Genomic DNA, 23766 nt, shown 5'->3' with positions numbered 1-23766 from the left:
TACCTGGTGTTTGGAGGGGGGGGACAGGGGGGTACCTGGTGTTTGGAGGGGGGGACAGGGGGCTACCTGGTGTTTGGAAGGGGGGACAGGGAGGTACCTGGTGTTTGGAAAGGGGGGACATGGGGGTACCTGGTGTTTGGAGGGGGGGACAGGGGGGTACCTGGTGCTTGGAAAGGGGGGACAGGGGGTACCTGGTGTTTGGAGGGGGGGACAGGGGGGTACCTGGTGTTTGGAGGGGGGCAATCTGAGCCATACTCCTGCACATGCATCCCAAAGAAACACACGTCCACGCCGTCGATCTCCTCAAACGCAAACAGAGCTTTGGTACGGTAAGGGAAGGATTCTGACATCTCACCAGAGTCCACAAATCTGCAGGAAAGGACAACAGGAGGAAAAAAAAAAACCCAAACAAAATACCAATTATTAAAGAAGTGTTCTACCAGAACGAGGGGATTATTTTCAACCTTATTTTTAAGTCCTTGGGAATATCTTTATGCAGGAGTTAAATGGGGTCAGATCAGAGCTGCAGTAAAACAGCTGTAAACTCATGGAAAGACTGTTTCCATATAGAACAGGCCAGCATTGAGTGCATGAATACCCTGAGACCACAAGCCTTTAAATAGGTTACAGAGCAGAAAATGTGATGCATTAGTATGAAGTGATGTCACATAAACACAGTTTTTATGAATTTAAACCAAAATACTTCACAGACTAAAACTTTTAAGCTTCTAATTTATAATGAAGCAAATTAAAAACCACTCCTGAAAGCTGAAGTGTTTCTAAAAACACAACAAAATGAAGGAAGAGTAAGGAACAGAATCTCAGTAACTGCTAAACTAACAAACTAAACTATGAATTCTGTAACCAAAATGTGGTCACTCTCAAGATGCAGGGACACAAAGTCCTAGTATTATAAGCAAGGATGTCCCCATTGCCCCAAAACAGTCACTTCCTCTACATTTTTTAACTTTTCATATTCCTAAACATGTGCATTAAGGTGCAAATTGGCACAATTTTACAATAGCCCTGCAAGGATGCTTCAAAACAAAATAAATAAAAAGGACTGCACTCATTATAATTAACAGGACTAACCTGGATTTCATTCCTGGTTTAACTTCTACTGTCTTATCTGAACTTGCTACCACTCTGACAAAGACCTCTCCAGCCTCAGGATGGTTCTGACGCCGCAGGAATTTGTTCACTCTGTCTTCCAAATGGTTCCCTAAACGTGTGGTCTGCAGCCCTGGAAGGGAAGGGGGAGAACACAACCATGGAAACATTAACATTGGAGCAGTCACTGTTCAGGTCAGGCTGTCACTGTGCTTGAGAGCTCTTCCAGCCTCCTCCTCTGGATGGAAGCAGGTTTTTTTCCCTTTTGTTCTACCTCCATATGAAAATTGCATGGTTTTATTTATACAGTCAAAATAAAGAGAAGCAAAGCCATCCGTGCTATTCCCCAAAAGCAAACCTGATTTCCACACCCCATTGTGGCAGCTGAACCAGCTCGAGTGGCACAATTACCCAGTAAGTGAACTAACAAAGGCAGCTCTACGTAGCATTTTTCAATTTCAGGCTTATTTTATGAACCTTGCAAATGTTTTCTCCTCCCAGCCCCACTCTGGCTGGTTGACAGAGATTACATCACTTTACAGATCTGGCTCCATGCCACACCTTTTCAAGCGAAGCAAAGCAAATCAACAGAAATGAAAAGCCTTTTGACTTCAATGGAGATTTCATTGCTTTTGCTTTTCTTTTCAAGAGAGCTTTTGGACTGTAGTTGCAGCAATCTGCACATCAAGGTTAAATAGTTCCTGCCCAGAGATGGAGGTCTTGGGGAGCTCAAGTCCACAGATTGTCCAGATGCCCTTACTCCATCTTTACATTCACAATTGGCTTTTGTGGGGAGAGCTGGGCTTGTGGTCTTACAGGATGTGATGGTTTTCACATAAATCCACAACAAAAATACAGAAATCATGATTATTTGGGGTTAAATTAAGAAAGCAGAAGGATTCCACTGTTTTGACTTGAAGATTTATGACTATTTCTCTTATCCTGCTGTACTTACTTTACCACTCATATTTCTATTTCACTTTATGGTCAATCTGCTATCTTTTCCAAAGTGATGCTGTAATCTACAGATGCTCATCTTAATAAAATAAATTTAATTTTCTGCTCTCTATTACTTCATTTTTCAGTTCATATTTGGCTCTTGACACAAGGCCCTTGGTTCTTCCCTGACTCCTGAGCCTGAACACAGAATTCAGCAGTGAAATATCTGTGCTAAAAATTACTTTGGGCTCCAATGCCATGGAAAAAACTCACATATACTCAAAGGACTGTATCACTTTCTAAGGGATTTATACACTTAAATTTTTTATTTTATAGGATCATGGAATGGTATGGGTTGGAAGGGTCCTTAAAGCTCATTCAGTTCCACCCCTGCCATGGGCAGGGACACCTTCCACTGTCCCAGGCTGCTCCAAGCCCTGTCCAGTCAGGCCTTGGACACTTCCAGGGATCCAGGAGCAGCCACAGCTGCTCTGGGCACCCTGTGCCAGGGCCTGCCCACCCTCCCAGGGAACAATCCCTTCCCAACATCCCATCCAGCCCTGCCCCCTGGCAGGTTAACTTCAATCAGTTTAGAGAAATTGCCAAAGGCAGCAATCTTGATTCACATCTTTTAGCGTGTCCCCCTTGTCCAGTCAGATTCTGTGTTCATAACTAGCACGACACAGTCTAAATATCATTTACCTGGGAGTAATTGAAATAAAAAATCAAATTTAAAGGCAGGTTGAAGTAAAGAAACCATGGCCATTACCAATTCCAACACAATGAGCCTTTCCCAGGATTTCCCATTCCAATACACTGTACTAGCCTTTCCATATGGAACAGTAGGGGGATGACTTGGAAGGAAATTCAGAAATACTTTATGAGGGAATTGTTTTGTTCTGTTGATTTCTCTGAAGACAAACAGAAAAGGAAGAAAGGGCTGCATTTCAGCTGATGAGTGGGAACATTTTTAGAAAGCCACTGGAGTTAACTCTACCGTCTTGTTGTGTTTTCATCTTGCCATCTTCCCAATGCTAAGCAGCCAAGGGATATCTGCTTCCTTCCTTATGCTGCAATGCATTAAAACTTGGAAACCAACAAACCCAAAGAGACCAGGTAAGGAGATAAGAGAAATAGGCAGCATTAAAATTATATGTACTGTAAGGAAAGGATCTAAAAGTTGCATTTTTGGATCTATTAGAACATGGAAGTTCTTTTAGAAAGCAGTTGGATTTTGGTTCTTGGACAGCTCTCACATATGCACCTCTAATAAAAGCTCAAAGCTCAGTGAAAACTGCAGTGCAAACCTGAAAAAAGGCATCCAAAGTGCTGAGAAGAAACCTCCAGCACAGGTCTGTGACAGCAGCAATGGCCAGACCTTTGTTAGTGGATGAATAATTGGACAGAGAGGAAGAAAATCCAACTCCTGGCCTACTGTGACTTCTTGTCAGGAAACTACTTTGGGTGACTTATTTGTCAGGATATCTTTTGTCTTCGAACCTCTCTGCATTGGCTACCGGTGAGGTAATATTTGTAGATCTTCTTAGCAAAATAAATACTTCAAAAGTTCAGGGTTTTCCAGCAGAACCCAGCTTCACACTGGTTATATTTGGCAGGCTATCAGTTAAGATAACCAATTTTATTCACTAGGCATTAGGAAAATTAATGTTCCATAAGAGTTGTCTTGGTTATAAGCAGTTGTGCCATCATGCTTGAAAGAGTGGAGAAATATGGATAGCAACTTGGGCAGTAAATGTCTTTTTTTTTTTTTACAAAGAGGGAACAATGTCAATGTTTCAAACTTTCATTGCTTAAGTTTGTTTTCAGGTCAGCAGCAAGACCAAGGTTTTGATGACAAGAACAGACTTTCCTTTCCCTTCCCTACTCTTGCATTCCCACCAGAGCACTGTTAAAGAAAGCTGATCTCTAGAGCTGAGCCCACCAGTGGACTACAACTGGCAGCAGGACTCAAATGCTCAGGGGAGAAAGACAAGACAGCCAAACAGCAGGGAAAGGAGGAGAAGGAGGAAAGGAAAAAAAAAAAAGCACCACTCTTTCCCTGTTCAGGATGGAATAGTTACCTTGAACTACAGGGCTGGTTACTGAAACTGTAACCAGAGCCACAGAACAACTGCAGATATCCAGTAAATCACACACTTATTTTAAGGAAATTTACGTCAACACACGCTGTAAAGTCAGCACAGAACAGAAGAGCCACCCATTTAAAAGGGGTGTCTAAAACTACAGCTGGATTTCATCATTTTATTAATGTTCTCCAATTTTAATGTGTCTTTAATGAGACTAATTTAGCCCTCTTCAACAAAACCCTCTTGAGTGCATCAGGTTACTCCAGAGACCCTTCTGATTACTGGAACCCACCATGCCTCACACAACATCATCATCTGCAAATTACCCCTTCACATCTCTTGCTACACAATCAAGCACACAAAAAGTTACCAAGAAGTCACATTTTTAATGCAAAACCTTGCCTTTATCCCAGCTTGGAAGTTTCAGGCTTGTGCAGGCACACCAGCACCCAGCAATGCCCAGAACTTGTAAAGATCAAGGAAGCACAAGGGAGGAATGAAATATCCCTGCAAGTTCTGCTTGTTCAGGTGCCCTTGGTGTCTACGCTCACTTTATTTTTCTGCTCTCTTCCCCCACCAAATCTGCACTAATAAAAATGTCCAAGTTGTGTTCCCTGATGTCAGATACCTAAAGAGAATCCTGTGTAAGGATTCTGGAGACTGACACAACCTGACCTGGCATCTCCTGGCCCTCTCTTCAGTGCCCATTTCTACAAGACCACGGCAATGGTTACTGCCAAGAGCACCAAGAGTGGAATGAGTGACTCAGTTCTTACCCCACCACTCATTCTGGAGGCAAGAAAAGCTCTTTGGTGCTTGAACTGAACTGCAGCACTGCTGGTTACTACAGGTTATTGGAAGGGCACAGAGGTGCCAATCATTTCATTACAGCTCCAACACTACATGGAAACCTGGCTGAATGCAGCCAGTGAAGCACACACAGCCCTGTGCTCCTTCTGCTCTATTTGTCCCTCTTTTTGCTTTGTAACCCTAGAAAAACAAGGACAAAGGTGTTAAGCAACAAGACTGACCACAAACACATAAAGAGCAGGGCTTTAAGATGTAGATTAAAATTCTGACAGTCTCAGGATATGCTGCTCCCCATTTTGCAAATGGTCCTGTGCTGTCGGTCATGACAACACAAAGTCTCAATCAAAAACCCATTAGGGGTGGCAGGAAAAAGATGAAGATTAAAAAAACAGAAATACCAAACTCACTTTTAGCACTGAATTTGTTTTCTTTGCGTGTTCTACCAGTTTTCTTCAGACAATTATCACAGACAAACCTATTGAGGGAAAAAAAAAATGCCAAAGATTTAGCATAAACCCATTATTGGTGAGCTTAAACCCAATGTTTGAACATGTAATTTAAATGTCAGAGTACAATATATTTTCGCTGGCTTTGAACAGCTTATTTCACTCAATTTTTGAGGGATTTAAAGCTTTTTTATGAGCTGGTTTAACTCTGCCAAGCAGTTACACCTGCATTTGTGTTCTGTGCACACAAACTCCCCTCCAGCCATCTTGGTTACGATTAGTAAGAAACCACACAAATCTATGTGGCTGAATACACACATTTTCATCTGAATATACTGAAATAAGACCCCAAACACAAAAAAAAAAGTGTTTTATTTTAGAAATGCTTTGTCCCATTGTATGCAGTTCTTTAAAAGGCTATGGCCACATATTAAAGAACAAAGGCAGAAAGTCTTTAATTACACAAACTACATTGGTCTCATGATACAAGGGGTAAAAAACTAATAAACATCTCTTACCCTGAAGGCCAAATAATATCATAATGTAACACACAAATCTGGTGCATCTTCCGACCACATTCTTTGCAGTCAACAAACCTGAAGAGAAAAAACCAGCAGCAAATTACTTTTGGTGTTAGGTAAGCAATTTTCCAGAATTCAGCATGGAAGAAGGACTTGCTAATCCTCTGCTAAGAACTAAATCAACTTCACCAGGTCCAATTCATGTCTAAGTTTAAAAAATTACTCGGAATAGATTCAGATGTACATCTATCAATCCACGTGCAAGTTATATATATGCATCTATACCTATATATAAATTACAAAATGTGCTGGTTGGAAAATCTGAAATGGGCTGTCATGCACAACTCCTTCTGGATCTTTTCTATCCTTTTCTAAGCAGAGTCTCAGTTTCACAGAATCCTTAACAAGACCTCCACAGATTTAATTCTGAATTGCTGCAACAACCACAAGCTGAATAAATGGTTGCTCAACTTACTGTAAACATAAGAACTAGTCATTCATGAACCACCCTGCCAAAAAAACATGTGTTAATTTGTATTTGCCTGCATGGCTCTGCTGCAGTCTTGTTTTCATCTTTTGTTTTCTGGTCAAAATAGTACGTCAGAATTCTTTTATTGGATGGGAAAAGGATGGATGTTAGAGGTTTTCCCAGTTCAGAGTGCAGTGCAGGTTAAGAAGCCAAATGCACTGGGGTCTATCTCAGTCCAGCCTTCCAGGCCTGGGGAGGAGCTCTGTTCAGAATTTGCAAAGATAAGCAAAGGAATCAAAATGTGTTGTGCCTCAAAACTGCCAGAGAACATGGAGCAGGATGATAAAATCCCACTGCAGGGAAGGCAGCCCTGTGCTCCTGAGGAGAAGCTCAGCTAGGCTTCCCCTGAACCTCCCAAGGGTAACACAGGGCACCTGGGCCTTTGGGTGGGCTCAGCATTCAGTGAGGAGAAAAATGGGGTTTAGAACCACGAGGGGAAAATGCTGAAGTGCCTCAGGAACACAGAGCCCACAGGGGTGAAAGGCTCTGGAGGAGGAAGAGCCATCCCCAGCCCTGTGCAGAGCCTGGCAGGGCACACCCTTGGAATTCCCCAAATATCAGAACCAGAAACTGTCTGAGGAACACTTCCCGTGTTCCCCTGGGCTATCGAATCAGACACTGACTTTGGGTGTTGTGCCATGGATTTTAGGGAAGGATTCTGCAGTCTGTTTGGGCAGGGATAGGGGAACAGAAGAGTTCTTAACTCCCTGCTCCATTTCTGCCCTGCTGGCTCAAGGACAAGGGGAAGCAGCAAGATTTTAGGGAGGAAAACAACAGCCTGGTACTTACGGCTCCGGATCCAGGGTATCGTTTTTCTTCTTTTCAAACTGATCCTTAGATATGGTTCTAGAGACAAAGAGTTAATATGAAAACTCAGTAGCACCCTCATATCAGAGGCTCAGACAATAGCATGCTTTGCTGAATTGCAGCAAACCTCAAGTCTGCAGAAAGCACCTCAGTATTTATTTTCCGGTCAGAGCAAGCAATTCTGTTCATTGTATTTTAAGGTACAGAAAATATTTTTCCCATTTCACTTTCTGTGTAAATTAAAAGCAAGAGATATCCAAGCCTGCATATAAAATTAAAATCATACAGAACAAGGGAAGCTACTGTCAGTAAAGCAGCCACCTTTGAAACCCGCTCGTATGACTCAAATCTGTTTTTTTCTGGCCAGGTTCGAGGCAAGCCTTTGGCTTCAGAAACATAAGCTGAGCTTCAAAAGGTGGGATATCAGAATTAGATGGAAGTTTTCCATTAGAAAAGGAGATGGATTAATGATATTTATTGACATAGCTTCCACTGCTTCCCTCCAAACACATTATCCAGGGTCTGCCACCCTGGGAATGGGCAGCTCAGCTGGACACAGACAGCAGTGCTGGACAGAGTAACAGACCCAACAGGTCTTAATCCCGACCCTATAAATCTCCTGTTAGGAAGGAATAAAGCATTTCCCCCCAAATACCACCACAGGGGTTTGGGTTTTACTCCCAAACCAGGACACCCACCCCCCTTCCCATCCCAAAATTCAGGATGCAGAGGAAAGGAAGAGACTTACGTTTGGGGCTGGGAAGGGTCATCACCCAGGGTGACATTCTCCCCCTGGATTTCAGTGAAACACTTCTCACAGAAGTGATACCTGTCAGCAAGAAGGCCATATTTGGGTGAGCTGGTCCAGCACAAACACAGCCACCCAAGCACGGAGGCACCAACCAGGGCAGGGCAGATCACCAGGAGCACGACGGAAGGGGGGACGTTGTTGGTTGATTGATGGGTCAGTGGACAATGAGGAGGCACAGAGGGAGGGGAGGGCAGGATTAGAGAACAGGGGAGGGAACAAACAGCACAGACGTAAGAGGTAAGACGCAAACACCAAGACAACACAGAGCAGAAAGCCAAGGCAAAGCACAGATTAGCATTCGGTCTCATTTCACACATCGTAACAAGTGTCGGGCCTCACTTGCCAAATTTGGGGAGTAGCCACCAAGAGCTACCTTTGTACAGGCTTCAAATTGAAGAATTTGGATTTGATTTGCATTGCTCAGGGGAAAAAAAAATACTCTTTGATTCCAGGCTTGCGACTGATCGAGTTTCCTTTGGGTAAAAAGGAGATTGTCAACAAGCTTTAAGGACACATTTATTACAGATTTAAGTAATTAGGAAATATGCTGAATGCATTTACTGATTATGAGTCGAAGCTGCAAAAGCAGAAACACTTGATATCCAAAAAAATCGTTAAAAACAATAATTTCAAAATTTGACCATAAGATTAAATGTGACCAATTGCTCAGCTAATATTCTTTCATATAAATGAAACCAAATCCATACTCTAGACAAACATTTAACAGAAATGCAACTATGGGTCAGAGTTTCCAGCCATTTATCTATATAAATACAATATATGTATATATGTGAACAACATGAAATATTGTACATACATACAATATATTTATCAGGTACATTAAAGATGTGGAATTAATTAAGCTTTACAAATTGAATATAAGGCTAGGTATAATTTTTGGTCACCAGACCAAGGGCCAATCCAAGTCGTACTCAGCAATAACAATTCTGCAGTTTACTAAACCAAGCTGAGTAAATTAGAATACAACTCCATGAAAATACAATCTGCATTTGAAAAAAAATAAAATAAAAAAATCAAAGTTACATGGATTTGTGGGGGGAGTGGGGGGAGGGCTGGTGGGTGTTTTGGTTTGTTTTGGTTGTTTGTTTCAGATGAACTGGAACCAAAGTTGTCAGGGTCACTAAAATTAAAAAAAAAAATAAACAAAAGAAGGCTAAATGTTTGGAAAGGATATGAATTAACACATGAACAAAGGTAACAGAGAGGCCACAGCTGTAAAACGCAGGAAGGCCACAAAGGATCATCAAAATAAAGGAGCTTTATGGAGAGCGAGAGAGCGGAAGCAGCGATGGCAGCACAGAACAAGGCAGGTTTAGTATCAGACACCGGAGCCGCGGGGACGGGAGCGCAGCGGCACCAGGGGACTCCGAGTGACAGTGAACCAACAACCCGAGCACGGAGGCTGAGCAGGGCGGCAGCTCTGCCCCTCACACAGCCCGGACACCTCGCGGACCCCACGGACGCCTCCCGGGCGTGCCGTCCTAGAGACGGCACCCACGGAATGGCACGGATCAGAACTGCTGCTGGGACACAGCGGGGCCATCCTGGGCAGGGAATTTGCTGCCTGAGCCCTTCCCGAGTCCCCTCAGCACAGCTGTGCAGCCGGACAGCCCTGCAGGTGCTGCAGGAGCCAGGAGCACAGCGAGCCCTGGGGCTGCCTCCAGTTAATCCCACCTCACTGAGCTGCCCTGCAATCCTCTGCAGCCCAACCCCACCTGAACTGCACCCAGCTCCTCCCAAGGAAAACCAGCCTTTGGGGGCTGAGAAGGCAACAGAGCAAGGCCAGGAGAAAAATAAAAAGCATTCTTTTCAATTATCATCATTGGGGATGATAAATTCATTGTGGTTATTTAGAGAGGAGGGTTTCAGGGGTCGGTACAGACGCTGCACATCTCACTTCCACTGACTTCCCTTGGCCCTCACACCCCATCCCTAAACTCATGACACAGTACCTAATAATTTTTTTTTTGTTTAAATCCAAACATAAGAGGTTTCGAATTTTTTAACCCTTTACACATTGTCAATTTATTTTTCTTTTCCATTTTTTTCCTTATAATGTGCTGCTTTAAATTTTTCTTAAATTAAAAACCCCCACCACTATTTTCCTCACCAACACAGCTGCTCAGCAGTTTAAGAGTCAGAGTGGGAAGGACTGAAAGTCCGGAGGACCCAAATACAGGAGAGTGAAGCCAGAAAAATCCATGGCCAAGGCTCCTACTAATAACTTGCTACATTTAAACAGTCCCAGAAAAGGCTAATTCTGATCCATTTTCAGAATAATTTATGGGCTTTCAAAGTACTCTAAGCTTTAATCCATGATATTAAAATGAGGAAATAAAAACTGAGGCACAGTGAAAATGAATCACCTAAAGATCATGAACATTTGTCCATAAAATAACCAAGGTGAAGCAATAGCTGTAACTTATTATGGATACGGACCCTCAGAAACAGAGACCTGCCTTTTGCATGTCACCACAAATATTCAGCAAAACCCATAAAAAACATACAATTTTCTAGTTACAGCAGCCAGAGAAACCCCAAAGAATGTACTTATTGCAACATATCAAACATGAAAAGCTTTTCAAATGCAGACTGTTCAGGTGACTCCTGTTTATTAAAGAGCAACCTTATGGTTCAACAGCAAAGTCCAGAAAATGCTCAATCTCACCATTATCAGGTGAAGTCCCAACTGTAATTAAGTGCAAAGGCAATTCTAAATTCATAACTGGATGGCAGTACTGACATGAAACACCACTTGGTTTTCTCAACTGGACATTCACACATGAAACATGTTTTCTGAACACTCCAACCTAAATTTCTGCCTTATTATGGAATCTAAATGGTTCTTTACCAAATAATTAACTTAATGACTGAACTGTAGTGCCTGAGTTCATTTATTCAATGATGCCTAAATATCCTTAGTTGTAATTTAGTCATGTGATACACTGGACTTCAAGTGCATCCAATTTTACCTGTTCTGTACATGGAAAATTCCAGAACATTTGACCAATTAAAGATCTGCTGAAGCATGGGATTTGTTTTTCACTTATTACTTGTTTAAGAACATCAAAGATTTGAAGATCACTGTCACAGGAAATTTGAGTGGGTTAGAGCTGATGAGCAGAGGCTTTCTATGCAAAATGGACTGTTACTTAACAATATGGTCATTAATCTTCAGAAATACCTTTTTAAAAACCCCAATCATTCATCACTTCATTTAGTGGGCCTGAAACAGAAAACCTCACACTCCCCCTGGACTCAACCCCACCTCCAACCAGAAACCCCTTTCTCAAGGCAACTGGATGAGCAGGAATCTCTGACTTCAATGGACTTTCGTGTTTGTAATGGGCAGGAAAGTGGAATATTACAGCCCCCAGTGCAGAGGAACCCTCTGCTCCACCCACCATGGACTTCTTGCTAGTGACCAACATTGCCTTCCATGGAATAATCCAAATGATTTAACACAAACTTCCACTGGGAAGGCAGTTTTGAAAGAAGAATGAGCCCTTCTTCAATTCCATTTAAAGTTATTATTCTTTCCGAAAAGTATTTCAAATTTTACCAACCGTGATGGTATTTAAGGGGTTTTTCCCCCCAGTGCTAGTACTGAATTGTCTCTTTAACTACATTTTAATTGCTTTATTTCTCTTCAGCCTGACTTTTCAGAGTACACAGTGGCTGTACAAAACCTTTTATGAGAGCTCATGAATTTATTCTTGCCTGTCAATACCTTCTGCCTCTCAAAGGCCACCCAAAGCCCCACATACAAGGTGGGACATCACATTTTCCTCTTCCACATTGTGCTGTTCTAGCACGGGGCTCAACAGGCTGAGAGCTTCTCAAGAGCATGTTTGGAAAGAAGGGATGGCCCAAAAAGATGAAATACAAGTGTTAGAAATCTGAATTGGTTCTGTGACTGCACAGCTGGCAAGGCTTAGAGGCTGCCAAGACTTTGGAAAGCAACTCATAACCTCCTTTCCCTTATTTAAAACAAAGATTTTGTCTCAGTCCATTTGTACTGTGCATTTTATTTGGGAGGGAAGACACACATCATCTAAGAAATCAAAATTAAAGCCAAGTTTTGAGTTTGCTTTGTGATTTTAACACTGGTGATTTAAGCATTAAATGGAAAATTAATCTAATAATTGTTTATTAATAACAGAAACACCAAGTCCTAATATTAATTAAAAAATAAGAGAAATTTTTATTTTCACTGCTTCTCATGGAGTCTCTGGATAGTTTTTAATGCTTTTTCCAAGCTAATTTAAATATAATTAAGCACTGACTAGGAAGGGGAAACATAAATCTTGCAATCAATCACTGTACCCCTGACTTGGCAAATTCTGGCACTAACTTGTAAACAAATCTGCGTATTATCACAATTCACCCAGAACAAGGTAACAGGATTTTCCAGTGCCTTTTTGCAGTTCTGCCCTTTTCCCTCCAGCAATTCCTGCTCCTGATTTTATGGAAAACATAAAATTTGGACAACTTGACCTGCACTGAAACATTGCATGGGGCAGCCTGGCTAAGAGTAAGCACTAAGGAACAGTGTCACACTGCAGCACAGAAAGAGAGAGTCATCTGCAAAAGGACAGTGTGGAAAGATAAAAAAAGCACTTCTCCCTGACTGAGCTGACAAAGGCAAGTGAAAGTTAAAATTCCTCCTCATCCTCTGTATGTGCAGAGAACTCAAAAGAGATCTCACTTCCTGAATAAAGGAAAAATCATGGATTCAAGGACTTACCTGTTCTGGTAGCTGTAGTAGGCAGCATCCCGGGGAATAGTACACAGCTGCTTACCATAGCAGCACAAGGTCTGGGGAGAGAACTCATACTGCAAAACAAGGGAGAAAAGCAGCTTTACAATGGGGAAATTTGTTCATCAGGGATCTACAAGGCAAACCTGATGCTTGTGGGTATCAGAGGACACTGCCATGGCCATGACACTTTTCCAGCTATTGTGAATGTACCAGCACAGCCCTCTCAATCTGGTGACAATCCTTAACTCTAAAAGCAGCTGTCCCTTTGACCTCTGCTTTGTGGCCACGAGAAACCAGGGAACTATTTAAATATTCCTTATAACTAAAGAAGGTATCCTCCGGGGGAGAAAAATACAACAATAACAACAGAACAGCAGAGCTGCTATCAACTTTTTTAGCTCTGAACATATTTATAATAAAGCCAAACTTCTAGCATTCGGTATTTGTATTTTTAATAAAAGAGTACTCAAAGCTAAAGCTTTGTGTGCTGACTCCACTGGGACACTGGAGGATGCTCTGGACACCCACCTTGCGGCCACAGCAGTAGCCCAGGGACTGCATGACTGGATCAATCTCCTGCTCAAACACCTCTGCCAGTTTAGTGCAAAACTTGTAGACCCGGGAAGTCTTGCGGTTGTAGAGCCAGGCGTTGTTGAACATGAGCCACACATCATCCACGTACTGCCAGGGCTCCTGGTACTGCCCCGTGTCCAGCTTGCGCTTGATGGTCGACAGATCCATGGGATTCTTCACAATGTCAAAATAATCCTGTAAAAACAAGCAAAACCCTGCGTTTTTAAGAGGTTTCCAATATGTTGAATAGAACAGGTAAAATGTTTACGGGAGCAAAGATAAAACAGAAGAATATTTTAGAGGTTTTTTTTGTTTGTTTGTTTGTTTTTAATGCCAACTCACCGGAATCCCTAAAAGCTGGGGATCCACAGGCTGTCTGAAAGGAAGGGACTCTGGGTCCTGTCGGTACAAAGCTTCCAGGGTGGGCATGAGAGCCTGGCGCAGCTCCTCAGGCTTGAAAACTGGTAATGGAAGTCAGGAAAGTTAGAAAATTGCCCTCCACGTTTCCAAATCTCTTGACTCCTCTAAAAAAACCCTGAAGAAATATGTTAACTAAAACTCTGCAAAGGGTTTTCCTGATCAGAGGAAAAACCACACTTACAAGAGGCAAGCACAGCCTTGTATTTACTCAGATCACAGCAGGTGATATACCCAAAACAGGGATATGGGAATAACTCTAGCCCAGAACGAAACATATTCTAGAGTGTTAAAAAACCCCCCAAAACTTATACAGAATCAAATTAAATCAATTGTTTCAACATGAATGAACCCTTTCTCCTCAAAGGAGAGGCTGAGCATCATTTTCCCTCTCTCCCTTCTAACCTTGTTCACTATTTCCAAGCCAAGATTCTTCCAGCAGAACCCACTGCAGTGGGCAGGGATGAAGAGCCAGCTCTACAGAGAGTGACCAGATGTCCTGAGAGCTGGCACAGGAATTTTCCTGGCCACAGTGTACAAACAGTCCTGGTCTGATGGATCGTTAATTGATTTTGAAAGTGTTAATACTTCCAGATTTCTATGCCACCACTTGGCAACAGTGGCATGGCAACAGCCACGATTCTTTCAGGAGTGGCTGACAAGGACAAAAAAAGGCAATACATTTTCTGAAAAATAATGATAACTTGAAGAGCTCTTTGAACATCTCAGCAGTGTAATTACATTTATTTCCTTAGGAACAGTGTCTTTAAATAGGGAAGAATGCCTATCATTGAGAAAAAAAGACAACTAAGGGAAGCAGGATGGCATCTAATATTTATCTACCTGGATGAAATGAGAACGATACCAATAAAATGGAGCAATTAATTCTGTTAAAAGCACTTGAATCAACAGGGCTCAGTGACCCCTTTGAGGCTGATCATTGCTTTTCTCACTCAAATGATACTTTGGTATGATATAAATTGCTTTTTGGGACATCTAGTTCAAAATGTACAATTTTAAAGAGTACACACACAAAGAAAAGGGAAGATATATTTACCAATACCATACATGCAGGCACTTTTCCTTAGTATAGGCTCCCAAAGATTTATAAACTCTCATACATTATATTATGGGATTCTTGAGAACAGAAATAAATATTAAATTCCATTAATGAGGAACAGTATTCTCTACTGCTCTGATTCAGATAGTTCATAATGTGATAGTGAGAATTATTTCATTTAATGAAATATAAAGGTCAAAAAGTACCTTTTAATAATCTATTCTGACTTGCCTGTCTGACACTGCTTTTAGAATTTTCTCCTGTAATAACATAACACTAAGCTACAGTATCTTTCAAAGTAAATCCGATAGTATTTTAAACTCCAAGTACAGAGATCCAGTGTGACTTTTGCCAAGTTCCTTAAAGCCTAATTATCTTTACTGATAAAGTTTATAACCCACTTTAGTTTTGAAGTTTGAAAAGAAATCAAAATGAAAATCCAGTTGTTATTTCAATTTATTACTTTACCTAAAAGCATAAAGAAAAGTTGCCTTCATCTTCAGCTGCTCTGCCTCTAAGGACTATGACTAATACCAGCACATTTGATCATAGCATCTCCCTGAATATGAATTTTACAAGGAAGTTTTGTTTTTCCCTCTCTCCTTTTTCCAAAATTAAATGCTCTTCGTTCTCCTCTAGTAGCTCGAAGACCTTTGTAAGGAGCTGGCATCCAGTTATCCCATTTTGTCTTGGATGTGTGGGTGGTAAAAAGAAAATGGGATCTTTGCCTGACTCACCATGACATATAATCTACCAAAGAAGAGTACAATGTTACCTTTAATTTTTTTTTTTTACTTTTTTCAAACAGAAGCAAGTCTGCTTATGATTACTAAGGAGAAAATTCATAAAGGAAGATAAGACATTTTCAAAATTACAAGGACAACACACACAAATACATCTCAAACCCAAGCTCCTGCAAGTTTTCCATTACGTCTCACAAAGAAATGAAGAAACCAGTAAGACTCATCTCCAAGGTCAAGGAGACAGGAGCTTCCCAACTGAATATTACAGTGGGTTTTTTGAGACTGCAAAGCAAGGAACCACAACCTCCCTTTTTTTGCTCACATTACATTTGCAAAAAAAGGTAAAATAAGGCTCTGCTTGCTAAGTTATAGCACAGTCCATGGCACTTCCCCTTAGTGCCTGTTATGTCCCAGCTAACTGTGGGATGGCCCTCAGGAATCTGCCTGCATGGGAAGGAGGAAGAATTCCCAATACTTTTGCAACCCATGCAAAACTCCTGATCAGTCTCTTCAATAGCTTTAAAATATCACCTATCCCTTCAGCACACTTGGCAGTAATTACTCTCCAATACCTCTTGGTTTATTCAGCATTTTAATACCAATGCTCAATTAACATTAAACAAAACTCCTTGGTAAGAAAATGTCACCACTGAAACTCGTGTCTGTGGTTGTACCTGCCCACGCTGCACGTGCTTTGCACTTGCACAGTGACTAGGTGACAAAACTTCCAAGATAAAACTGTGTCACCAATGGAGGAATTGGAATATGTGGTGACCCAGCCTGAACTGACTCTGCAAGAACCTTCCCTGTGCAAGCACATTCCTACCAGGCAGCAGTGATTCCTTCCATTGGGAATATCACTGGCTCAGAAATGCTGATAAACTTTCCACTCCCTGTGTTACATTTGGGTTGGGAAAGGCTCTGCCAGTTGGTTCTGCAAGAGGCTCTTGTCTGGGTGCCCCACTCTGCTGCCAGCTGAAAATATCAATCTGCAGGGAAATGTGTTTTATAGTGATTTATTACAAAAGGATCATGGTTAGTAACCAAATGTAACCTAAAGCACATCAAGGAAATGTAGATTTTTTTAGAAATTTGCAGCATGTTGAAAACTTCCCTTAGGCTGAAAACTAAAAACTAACCACAGAAAACATCACCTCAATAAAGCAGATACCAGAAGACAGAGGCCTCAAAACTACTAGGGTTTGAGTCCAAAACCTTATCTTGCAGCCTGCTACAAAGCCTGCTCTGCAAGCAGAGAAATATACTTCTGTTTTAATAACATTATTTATTTCTTAGTAGCACAAGGCACCTGAACATTCACATAACCTGCAACACCATGACGTTTCCTTGAGTACAGAGGCAGTCACACCTCCATCTGTGCTGACACTGCAGCTTAATTTAAGAGACTGCTGAGCAAATGAACACTACACTGAAAACTTTCAAGTCCTGAAAGCATAGAACTCTCAAATAAATGTTAAGGCACTTGCAGCAGTCCAGCACAGGAGAAACAAGGTTCAGGAGAGTTCAAGTACTTGATTCTCTGAAAACTGACTGAAAAAAACTCAGGATGAAGGTGGTGTGTGCAGCCTCTTAACAGGAAAAGTGATGGATATGCTTGGTTAATGAAAGCACTCTTATCTACACTGAGCTCTCCTCAAAGAGCACCAAGATGTACAGGGAGGGATTTTTGTATTTAATTCCTCCAGCAATCACTGCCTTACTGCCTTGGTCCTTCTGGGCAGGCACTGCTGAGATCAAGGGTACAGTGACTTGCTTTTCTCACCTGATTCATGTAACATTAAAGGAATCCTACTTTCAAAATTAAGTTACAGAGTATTGATCTCACAGAGCTCCACGTGCCGGAAACACAAATGCAAAACAGACCTCCCAGCAGGAACTGAGACCATGGAAAACAAATGTTAGTGAAAGCAAGGCACACAAAGGAACTCAGTTTTCATACACGTACTTTTCTTGCGGGGCTGAGATGGTGATGTGGATTGTGAAGTGGTTCCATTAGTGCCACTCTCCTCTTCCTCTTTAACCTCTGCTTTCATTTCAGGCTTCTTTTCTTCAATTTCCATTGGCTCCTGCTTCAGTTCTGTTCCATCTGTTTCTTCTTTAATTTGTGAAGATCCTTGTAAATCCTCCTCCACCTTAAGAAAGGACGCAATGAGAGGTACTGTTACATCTACAACCCAAACTTCAGCCATCAAAATATTTAGTTTGAGACTGTTGAAACACTTTCCATCCATGGCTTTCCTCAGGAGTTACTTTGCAGTAACGACCCTCCTCTCGCCCCTTAGCTCACCGAGTCAGACACATCATTAAGTGCTTTTATATCTATCACTGCTTTCAGTTAAGCTGTAGAGAATCTCATTTACCTCAGTCTTAGCTTCCACTTGTGTCTCACTAGTCTCTGGCTCAGTTTCTTCAGTTTTAACTTCTGATTTGCTTTCTAGCATTGGTGCATCTGGTCCTAGTTGCTGGGAATTCGTATCAGCACTAGCAACTGAGGCAGGGGTGGGGACCCTGTTATCAATACTAGCTGCTGCCTGGGATAGCTGTTGTAAAAACAGTACAAAAGAAAGACACTGCATATATAGAAATATTTTCCTTTACTAAAAATGAACAGCACAAAAGAGACATGAGATGATATTCTACAACAGTGCAGAACATGGATACAGGTCACTGTAGCCAAGTTTGGGATATTACACATTTAATAACTCTGCTTTACAGAGGAGAAGCCAAGGAAGAATTCTACCCAAAGAGGCTTCTTTTACAGAGAAAACACCTGCCCAGTAAAACACTGTACATTCCTTGAAATGTGCATTTGCCCTGGCTGTATCTTAAAAAGAAAAAAAAAAAGTATGTAAATCTCAGGTTCAGAAAAGATTCTGATTATGGCCAAATAGAGTATTAGGCCAGTTACACCTCATCTTTCTGCACACTGCTGCCAATTTTACTTGGAGCAGTTCAGCCATTCGACCCCCCCTCCTTCACACAATGCTGAGAACATCTGAACACACACATTTTACACATCTCTAACCAACCCCCTGGTCTAAAGCAGAAGCTGCTATGGACAGCTATGGGCTCTGTACATTCAGGACATGGTGCTACAGACAGGGACGCTCGTGGGATGTCAACACAAGGCAGAGGGGACTGGCTGCTACTTACTGGAGTGCCGGGTGGCTGCGCCTGCACAGATGTTGGCTGCTGCTGGGCTGGCTGTGGGGTTGGCACAGACTGGGGCTGGGCAGGGGTCTGTGGCTGCGGTGTCACCTGGGCCTGGGCCGCAGTCTGCCCCGTGGGGGTGCTCTGGGTCTGCGTGGCCGTGGGAACAGAACCCGGCGTCGGGGTCGGAGTTTGTCCCGAGGACGAGACCGGTGTCGATGGCTGGGCGGGTGCTGCTGGCTGGGGAGGAGTCATTCCCGGGGGGGTTTGGTGCTGCATTGGTGGCATCCCGGCAGCAGTGGACACGGGAGGTGTGCTCTGGTGCAGGGGGGGCTGTGTCACCGGGGGACAAGGCAGCTGCCCGCTCTGCGGCCCCAGCATGTTCAAGGAGTTGGGAAGAGCAGCACTGGGAACCTGCCCCTGCTAGGGTGAGAGAGAGAGAAAGAGAGTCTTACAGAGCCTGGAATCACACTTATCCTTTCAATCACAGCCCTGAAGCCTTCTCTGACAGGATGCTGTCAGTGCAAGCACATCAGCCACAAACGCTGCTGCTGCTGCTGCAAGTGACTGCTCCGATTTCTGTCATTGCTGCCATCAGCTCTCAAGGACCTTTCTCCCAGATCTAGTGCCATGCACGTCCTGCATTAATTCCACTGGCATAGAGAAGGAATCCTCACAATCCCAGAAACACAGAAACCCACAGGCAGCCTCAAAATTGTGCCATTAGCTGGGCAAAGGTCAGGCTTTGACACAAAATGGTTTTCAGCAAATACCAATTTTTAGGCCAGGACTCTGAGGGAGCTCTGCTTTAGAGGGCAGGTCAACACATTTAATGCTGCTGTTGCACACAACCAGACTTGAGAAGAGTAGTTTTGTTTTCTTTTTAATTCTAATGAAACCGCTCAAGATGCTTCAGAAAACCTGAGATTTGTTTTTCAGAGCAGCAATAATAAAGTACTCTGGATGTATTTAAACCTTTAAGTGATACATTTTACTGAAGTCTTCATCAGATAACTGGTGATAAAAAAGAATACTCCATCCTCAAACGTAAGTGTTACTCTTAGAAATCAGGTAATTTCCTGCAGATGAGGTGTCAAATTTAAAACACGCTTCTATATTGTCTTTACAGAGGCAGTTTTATGCAACTAAGTGCATTGGGAAAAAAACTTTCACCACAAAGGCAGTCAAACAACTGAGCCAGGGTCCATGAAACTGTAGATATTCAATCCTGAACATATTCCAAACTTCACTCGACAGAGCCCTTCATAACCTGATCTAAGTAATCTCTCAGAACTCCGGAGGTTTTAACTAGCCTAAATTATTTGGGCCCTGAGTTAAACAACAAGCCTTTCCCTCTGGAAAAGCAGATACTTTGGCATCATAGGCACAGCTCCTACTTCACTGACCACTACTTCAATAGAAAAATGTTACAGGAAAAACCCAACAGTTTTTTCTCCAGAAGCAAAGAAGTTAAAACAAATTCTACACGATCCTGCCCAACCACTTTATTATAATACTTAATTTAAAGTTAACTCCTCTGGTCTGCACAGAGACTAAACATATGTTCCTAGGCATCCTATAAACTGATTTCTGATGTTTCCCCTAAAAATCTCATCACATGCATTTTGAAGGGATTTAAATCAGGAATTGCAGGGCGTTGCGCCCCCATGAACAGATGTCGATAAGTTGTGTAAGAGCTTCAGAAGAAGGCAGATGTAACCCAGGACTCCTCAAAGTTGGGGTGACTACATCAAACAATGGATACAGAAACATAAATAAACAAATATAAGTAAAGTAAATAAATCAGAGCAAAACAATTAGAGCAAATACATCTTAGAGAATCCATCTCACCTGTGCCACCCCGGCCTGGGCTGTTGACTGACCCATGCCCACATTGTTCACATTCATAGCTCCAGTGGATGCTGGGAACTGGTTTTGGGGCAGGAATTGGTTCGGGGTAGGAGCCTGACCCATCATATTCTGGGAATGAGATCCCATCATGTTCTGTGGCTGAGGCATTCGGGAAGGAGACATTGCCATCTGAAAATTAACACCCAGATTAACTAATTACCATTTAGTATTACAGAGCAGGACAAAGGAAAATACACTGAAACCAACCAGAAGATAGGGGAAAAAAAAAAAAAAAAAAAAGGAAAACTGGCTTAATTACACTAACTGGACATGGGGCATGTCTATAACTTCAGCATTTGTTTCACAGCATTCATTATTCTTAACAGGTAATATTCAGAGTGTTAACTCTGCTTTTTTCTCTGGGGTTGACAGAATCCAAGGAAACTCAAAGTATTTTTGTTTTTCTAAAGAATAAAAACATGTTTTCATGTAGGAACAAAGGTGGTTTTACTGCAAAGACACTAGATGCTCTTCCACAGATTGCTGGGGACTACTGCACCTGTGGCACGTGCCCCTCTAAAGCTCTGCCTGGTGTATTTGGAACGCGCAAACACTGCAAACAAGCTCCTCGATGAAAGCCTGCCAGGCTCGCTGCGTTCCCATGAAATTATCCCAGAATTTGCAGCACTGCTGTGTGGCTTGGCCCTTGCAGAGGGGCTGAGGTGAGGGGTGGGCTGGGGCTGTGCTGAGCAGGGTGGGAGGGGGTACGAACCGCGGGCACGGCGCCCATGTTGTTCATCTGCACCGTGTGGTTCATCGGAGACGCCGCCCGCGGTCCCAGCGGTGCTTGGGGCATCTGTACATTCCCTATGGACATGGGGTTAAACTGATTCATTCCTGCAAATGCACCCCCAAAACAACTCATTAGGAACAAGTCGGCAGCACTGATGGATCCATATTCTACTATAAAATTAACAGTTATTATGATTGTAATTTGACCGCCCTGCGTTTTGTCCTTTAGCTACTTGATCTGACTGACAAATCAGGATGCAAGAAGTGTTTAGAACAATACTAGTTAGGGTGAAATACAATTTTTGGTGTCTTTAAAAAAAATTAAATGAAGAAGATAAAGAGCAGATGATCTGCAAAGGATGCTGGATGATCTTCAGAGACAGGATGCTATTTATAAATAATACCTTAGGATGGCTTCTTAATATCAGGCATTTGCTTTGAAACAGCAATGTCTTATTCAGGGCTCACTGAAACAGTTGAAGTAAATATGATAAAAATACGTATGGGATGTATGAAGGCAAGCCTCAAATCAGGACACAAGCTGGCAAAATGCTTTAACAGGGGTTGTGCTTTTCATACAAAACATTGAATCCCTCCAAAAAACTTGTCTGAAGCTGTAATTATGGAGCTATACTTGTTATCAACTTGTTCTCCTATTCAAATGAATTTTAATAGTATTTTATTTCCCAAGGATATTTCAACACAAATTTTGACTTAGTATTAACTCTGAACCAAGAAATAAAATAGCTGAGGACACTTTTTTGAAGGAAGTTGAAGCACCTAAAAGTCATGGGTTTGTTTTTGGAAAAAAGCTGCTCATGAGCTCACAGCAGCCTCAGTGAGTAATGGCAAGTGCTGTGAACAAGCTCCAAGGCTTTTTTAGATGCACTTTCCATCAGAAACCAAGAAAGGCTATCATTAGCTACACAGATTTTAGGACTAATGTGCTGTGTTTCCAGCTACAGGTGTATTTTTGGCTAATTAACTGATAAAAACCACGCCAACATCCTTCTCCCTTTACAGTGTTTTAAATGAGATTACCCACAGTATTCTTGCCTGAGCTGTCCTCTCTTTGGAAGCACCAAATTAATTCCCAATCCCCAGCAAAGTGCTGGATCCAAGTTGTTAACACAGCACTGACACACAAAGCAACACCAAAGAATGGTGCTGAAAAACAGGAAGCCCTGGTAGTTCCTCCCTCCCACACCAAAAAAAGCCCAACATAAGATCAGGTTTTCCCCCTAAGAATTATTCTGAACCCACAAATTGCAATTAGAGAGGAAAACAGATACCTTGAGAAACCTGCATACGACTGATAGGCACGGTTGGCATGGACATAGGCCCATCTGCAACACAACACAGGAACAGTCAGCAAAGGCAGATTTAAGTACAACCTCAGGATTAACTTGAGTCCAAAGACTCCTGAGAAGCAGAGGCAGCTCCAGCAGCACTTACTGGGTGGCCTGACGGGCTGTGCCTGGCCCATGGCAGCAGCCACCTGGGGAATCCCTGGGGGCTGGGGCCCAGGGGTCTGTAAGGCTGCTTGGTTCCCCAGCATCCCTTGTTTATGGAGACGAGACCTCCGCTTCTCTTCTAGCTCCTTTTGTATCTTATAGATTTTCTCTGCTAATAAATGATAGTATTCATCCTAAAAAGGGAAAAACGAAAAGCAATCAGTAGCAGCAGCAGCAAAACTCATTCAGTCTATCTGAATACCATCATCTGGTTTTGGGCTGGGTTTTTTTTTTTGTTTTGTTTTTTAATGTATACACCTGTCTAATCAAAAAATAAATTTCTTTTCAGAATCATGTAAATTAAGACAGACTTTCCTGCTTTAATGCAGAAAAGGGGAAAAAAAAAAGCTTCCAGAAATCACACTTGCTTTATGGCTACCCTGCATACCTACTCTGAGTAAATTAGCACGCAAAGGAGAAGGCTGGAGGCTCTCTGTTGTTTCAGCAAAACCCAGGAAGCTGTGATTTAGTTTCTAAGCGTTAATGATTTTAAAATGTTATTTTCATCATAAACATTTCTACTAATCCACAGACAAAAGAAGAAGATATTCCCAGCACACTGTTACACTGAATAAACGTTCAGGAGACAGATGTTAAGGACAGATCAATTTTTACATAAAGAAAGGAACTGCTCTTTTCCTGAAGACAATCTTTTTTATCAACAATCATGGCAAGGGATAAACAAAACCAGACAAACCCTCAAAGGAATAGAGAAAATTCAGTGAAAAATAGTCCACAGGCAGAGACCAGTAAACACTATATCTGTACAAGATGAAAAATCCATTTTACTCAACCCACACTG

General features: G+C 42.2%; 1 protein-coding gene across 10 annotated transcripts in view; it reads right to left on the bottom strand.

Annotated features, from left to right (window-relative positions):
• CREBBP (CREB binding protein) overlaps positions 1–23766 on the bottom strand; it is a 96055-nt gene that overhangs the window by 11809 nt on the left and 60480 nt on the right. For 4 of the 10 annotated variants that reach the window (XM_062503785.1, XM_062503790.1, XM_062503794.1 and 1 more), the window contains 16 exons: positions 22906–23098; positions 22743–22796; positions 21431–21555; positions 20659–20847; positions 18811–19230; positions 18018–18197; positions 17603–17789; positions 13759–13877; positions 13372–13611; positions 12829–12917; positions 7998–8108; positions 7232–7288; positions 5911–5988; positions 5354–5421; positions 1093–1243; positions 223–369 (listed from right to left, as the gene is read on the bottom strand). In XM_062503785.1, the coding sequence (XP_062359769.1) occupies positions 223–369; positions 1093–1243; positions 5354–5421; positions 5911–5988; positions 7232–7288; positions 7998–8108; positions 12829–12917; positions 13372–13611; positions 13759–13877; positions 17603–17789; positions 18018–18197; positions 18811–19230; positions 20659–20847; positions 21431–21555; positions 22743–22796; positions 22906–23098 (2408 nt within the window). The remainder of the gene's footprint in view (positions 1–222; positions 370–1092; positions 1244–5353; positions 5422–5910; positions 5989–7231; positions 7289–7997; positions 8109–12828; positions 12918–13371; positions 13612–13758; positions 13878–17602; positions 17790–18017; positions 18198–18810; positions 19231–20658; positions 20848–21430; positions 21556–22742; positions 22797–22905; positions 23099–23766) is intronic. The other 6 variants (XM_062503788.1, XM_062503792.1, XM_062503786.1 and 3 more) reach the window with 5 other exon arrangements.

The sequence above is a fragment of the Cinclus cinclus genome, chromosome 16 (genome assembly GCF_963662255.1).
Source record: "Cinclus cinclus chromosome 16, bCinCin1.1, whole genome shotgun sequence".
NCBI classification, from domain to species: domain Eukaryota; kingdom Metazoa; phylum Chordata; class Aves; order Passeriformes; family Cinclidae; genus Cinclus; species Cinclus cinclus.
This window is presented reverse-complemented; position numbering and strand designations above follow the sequence as displayed.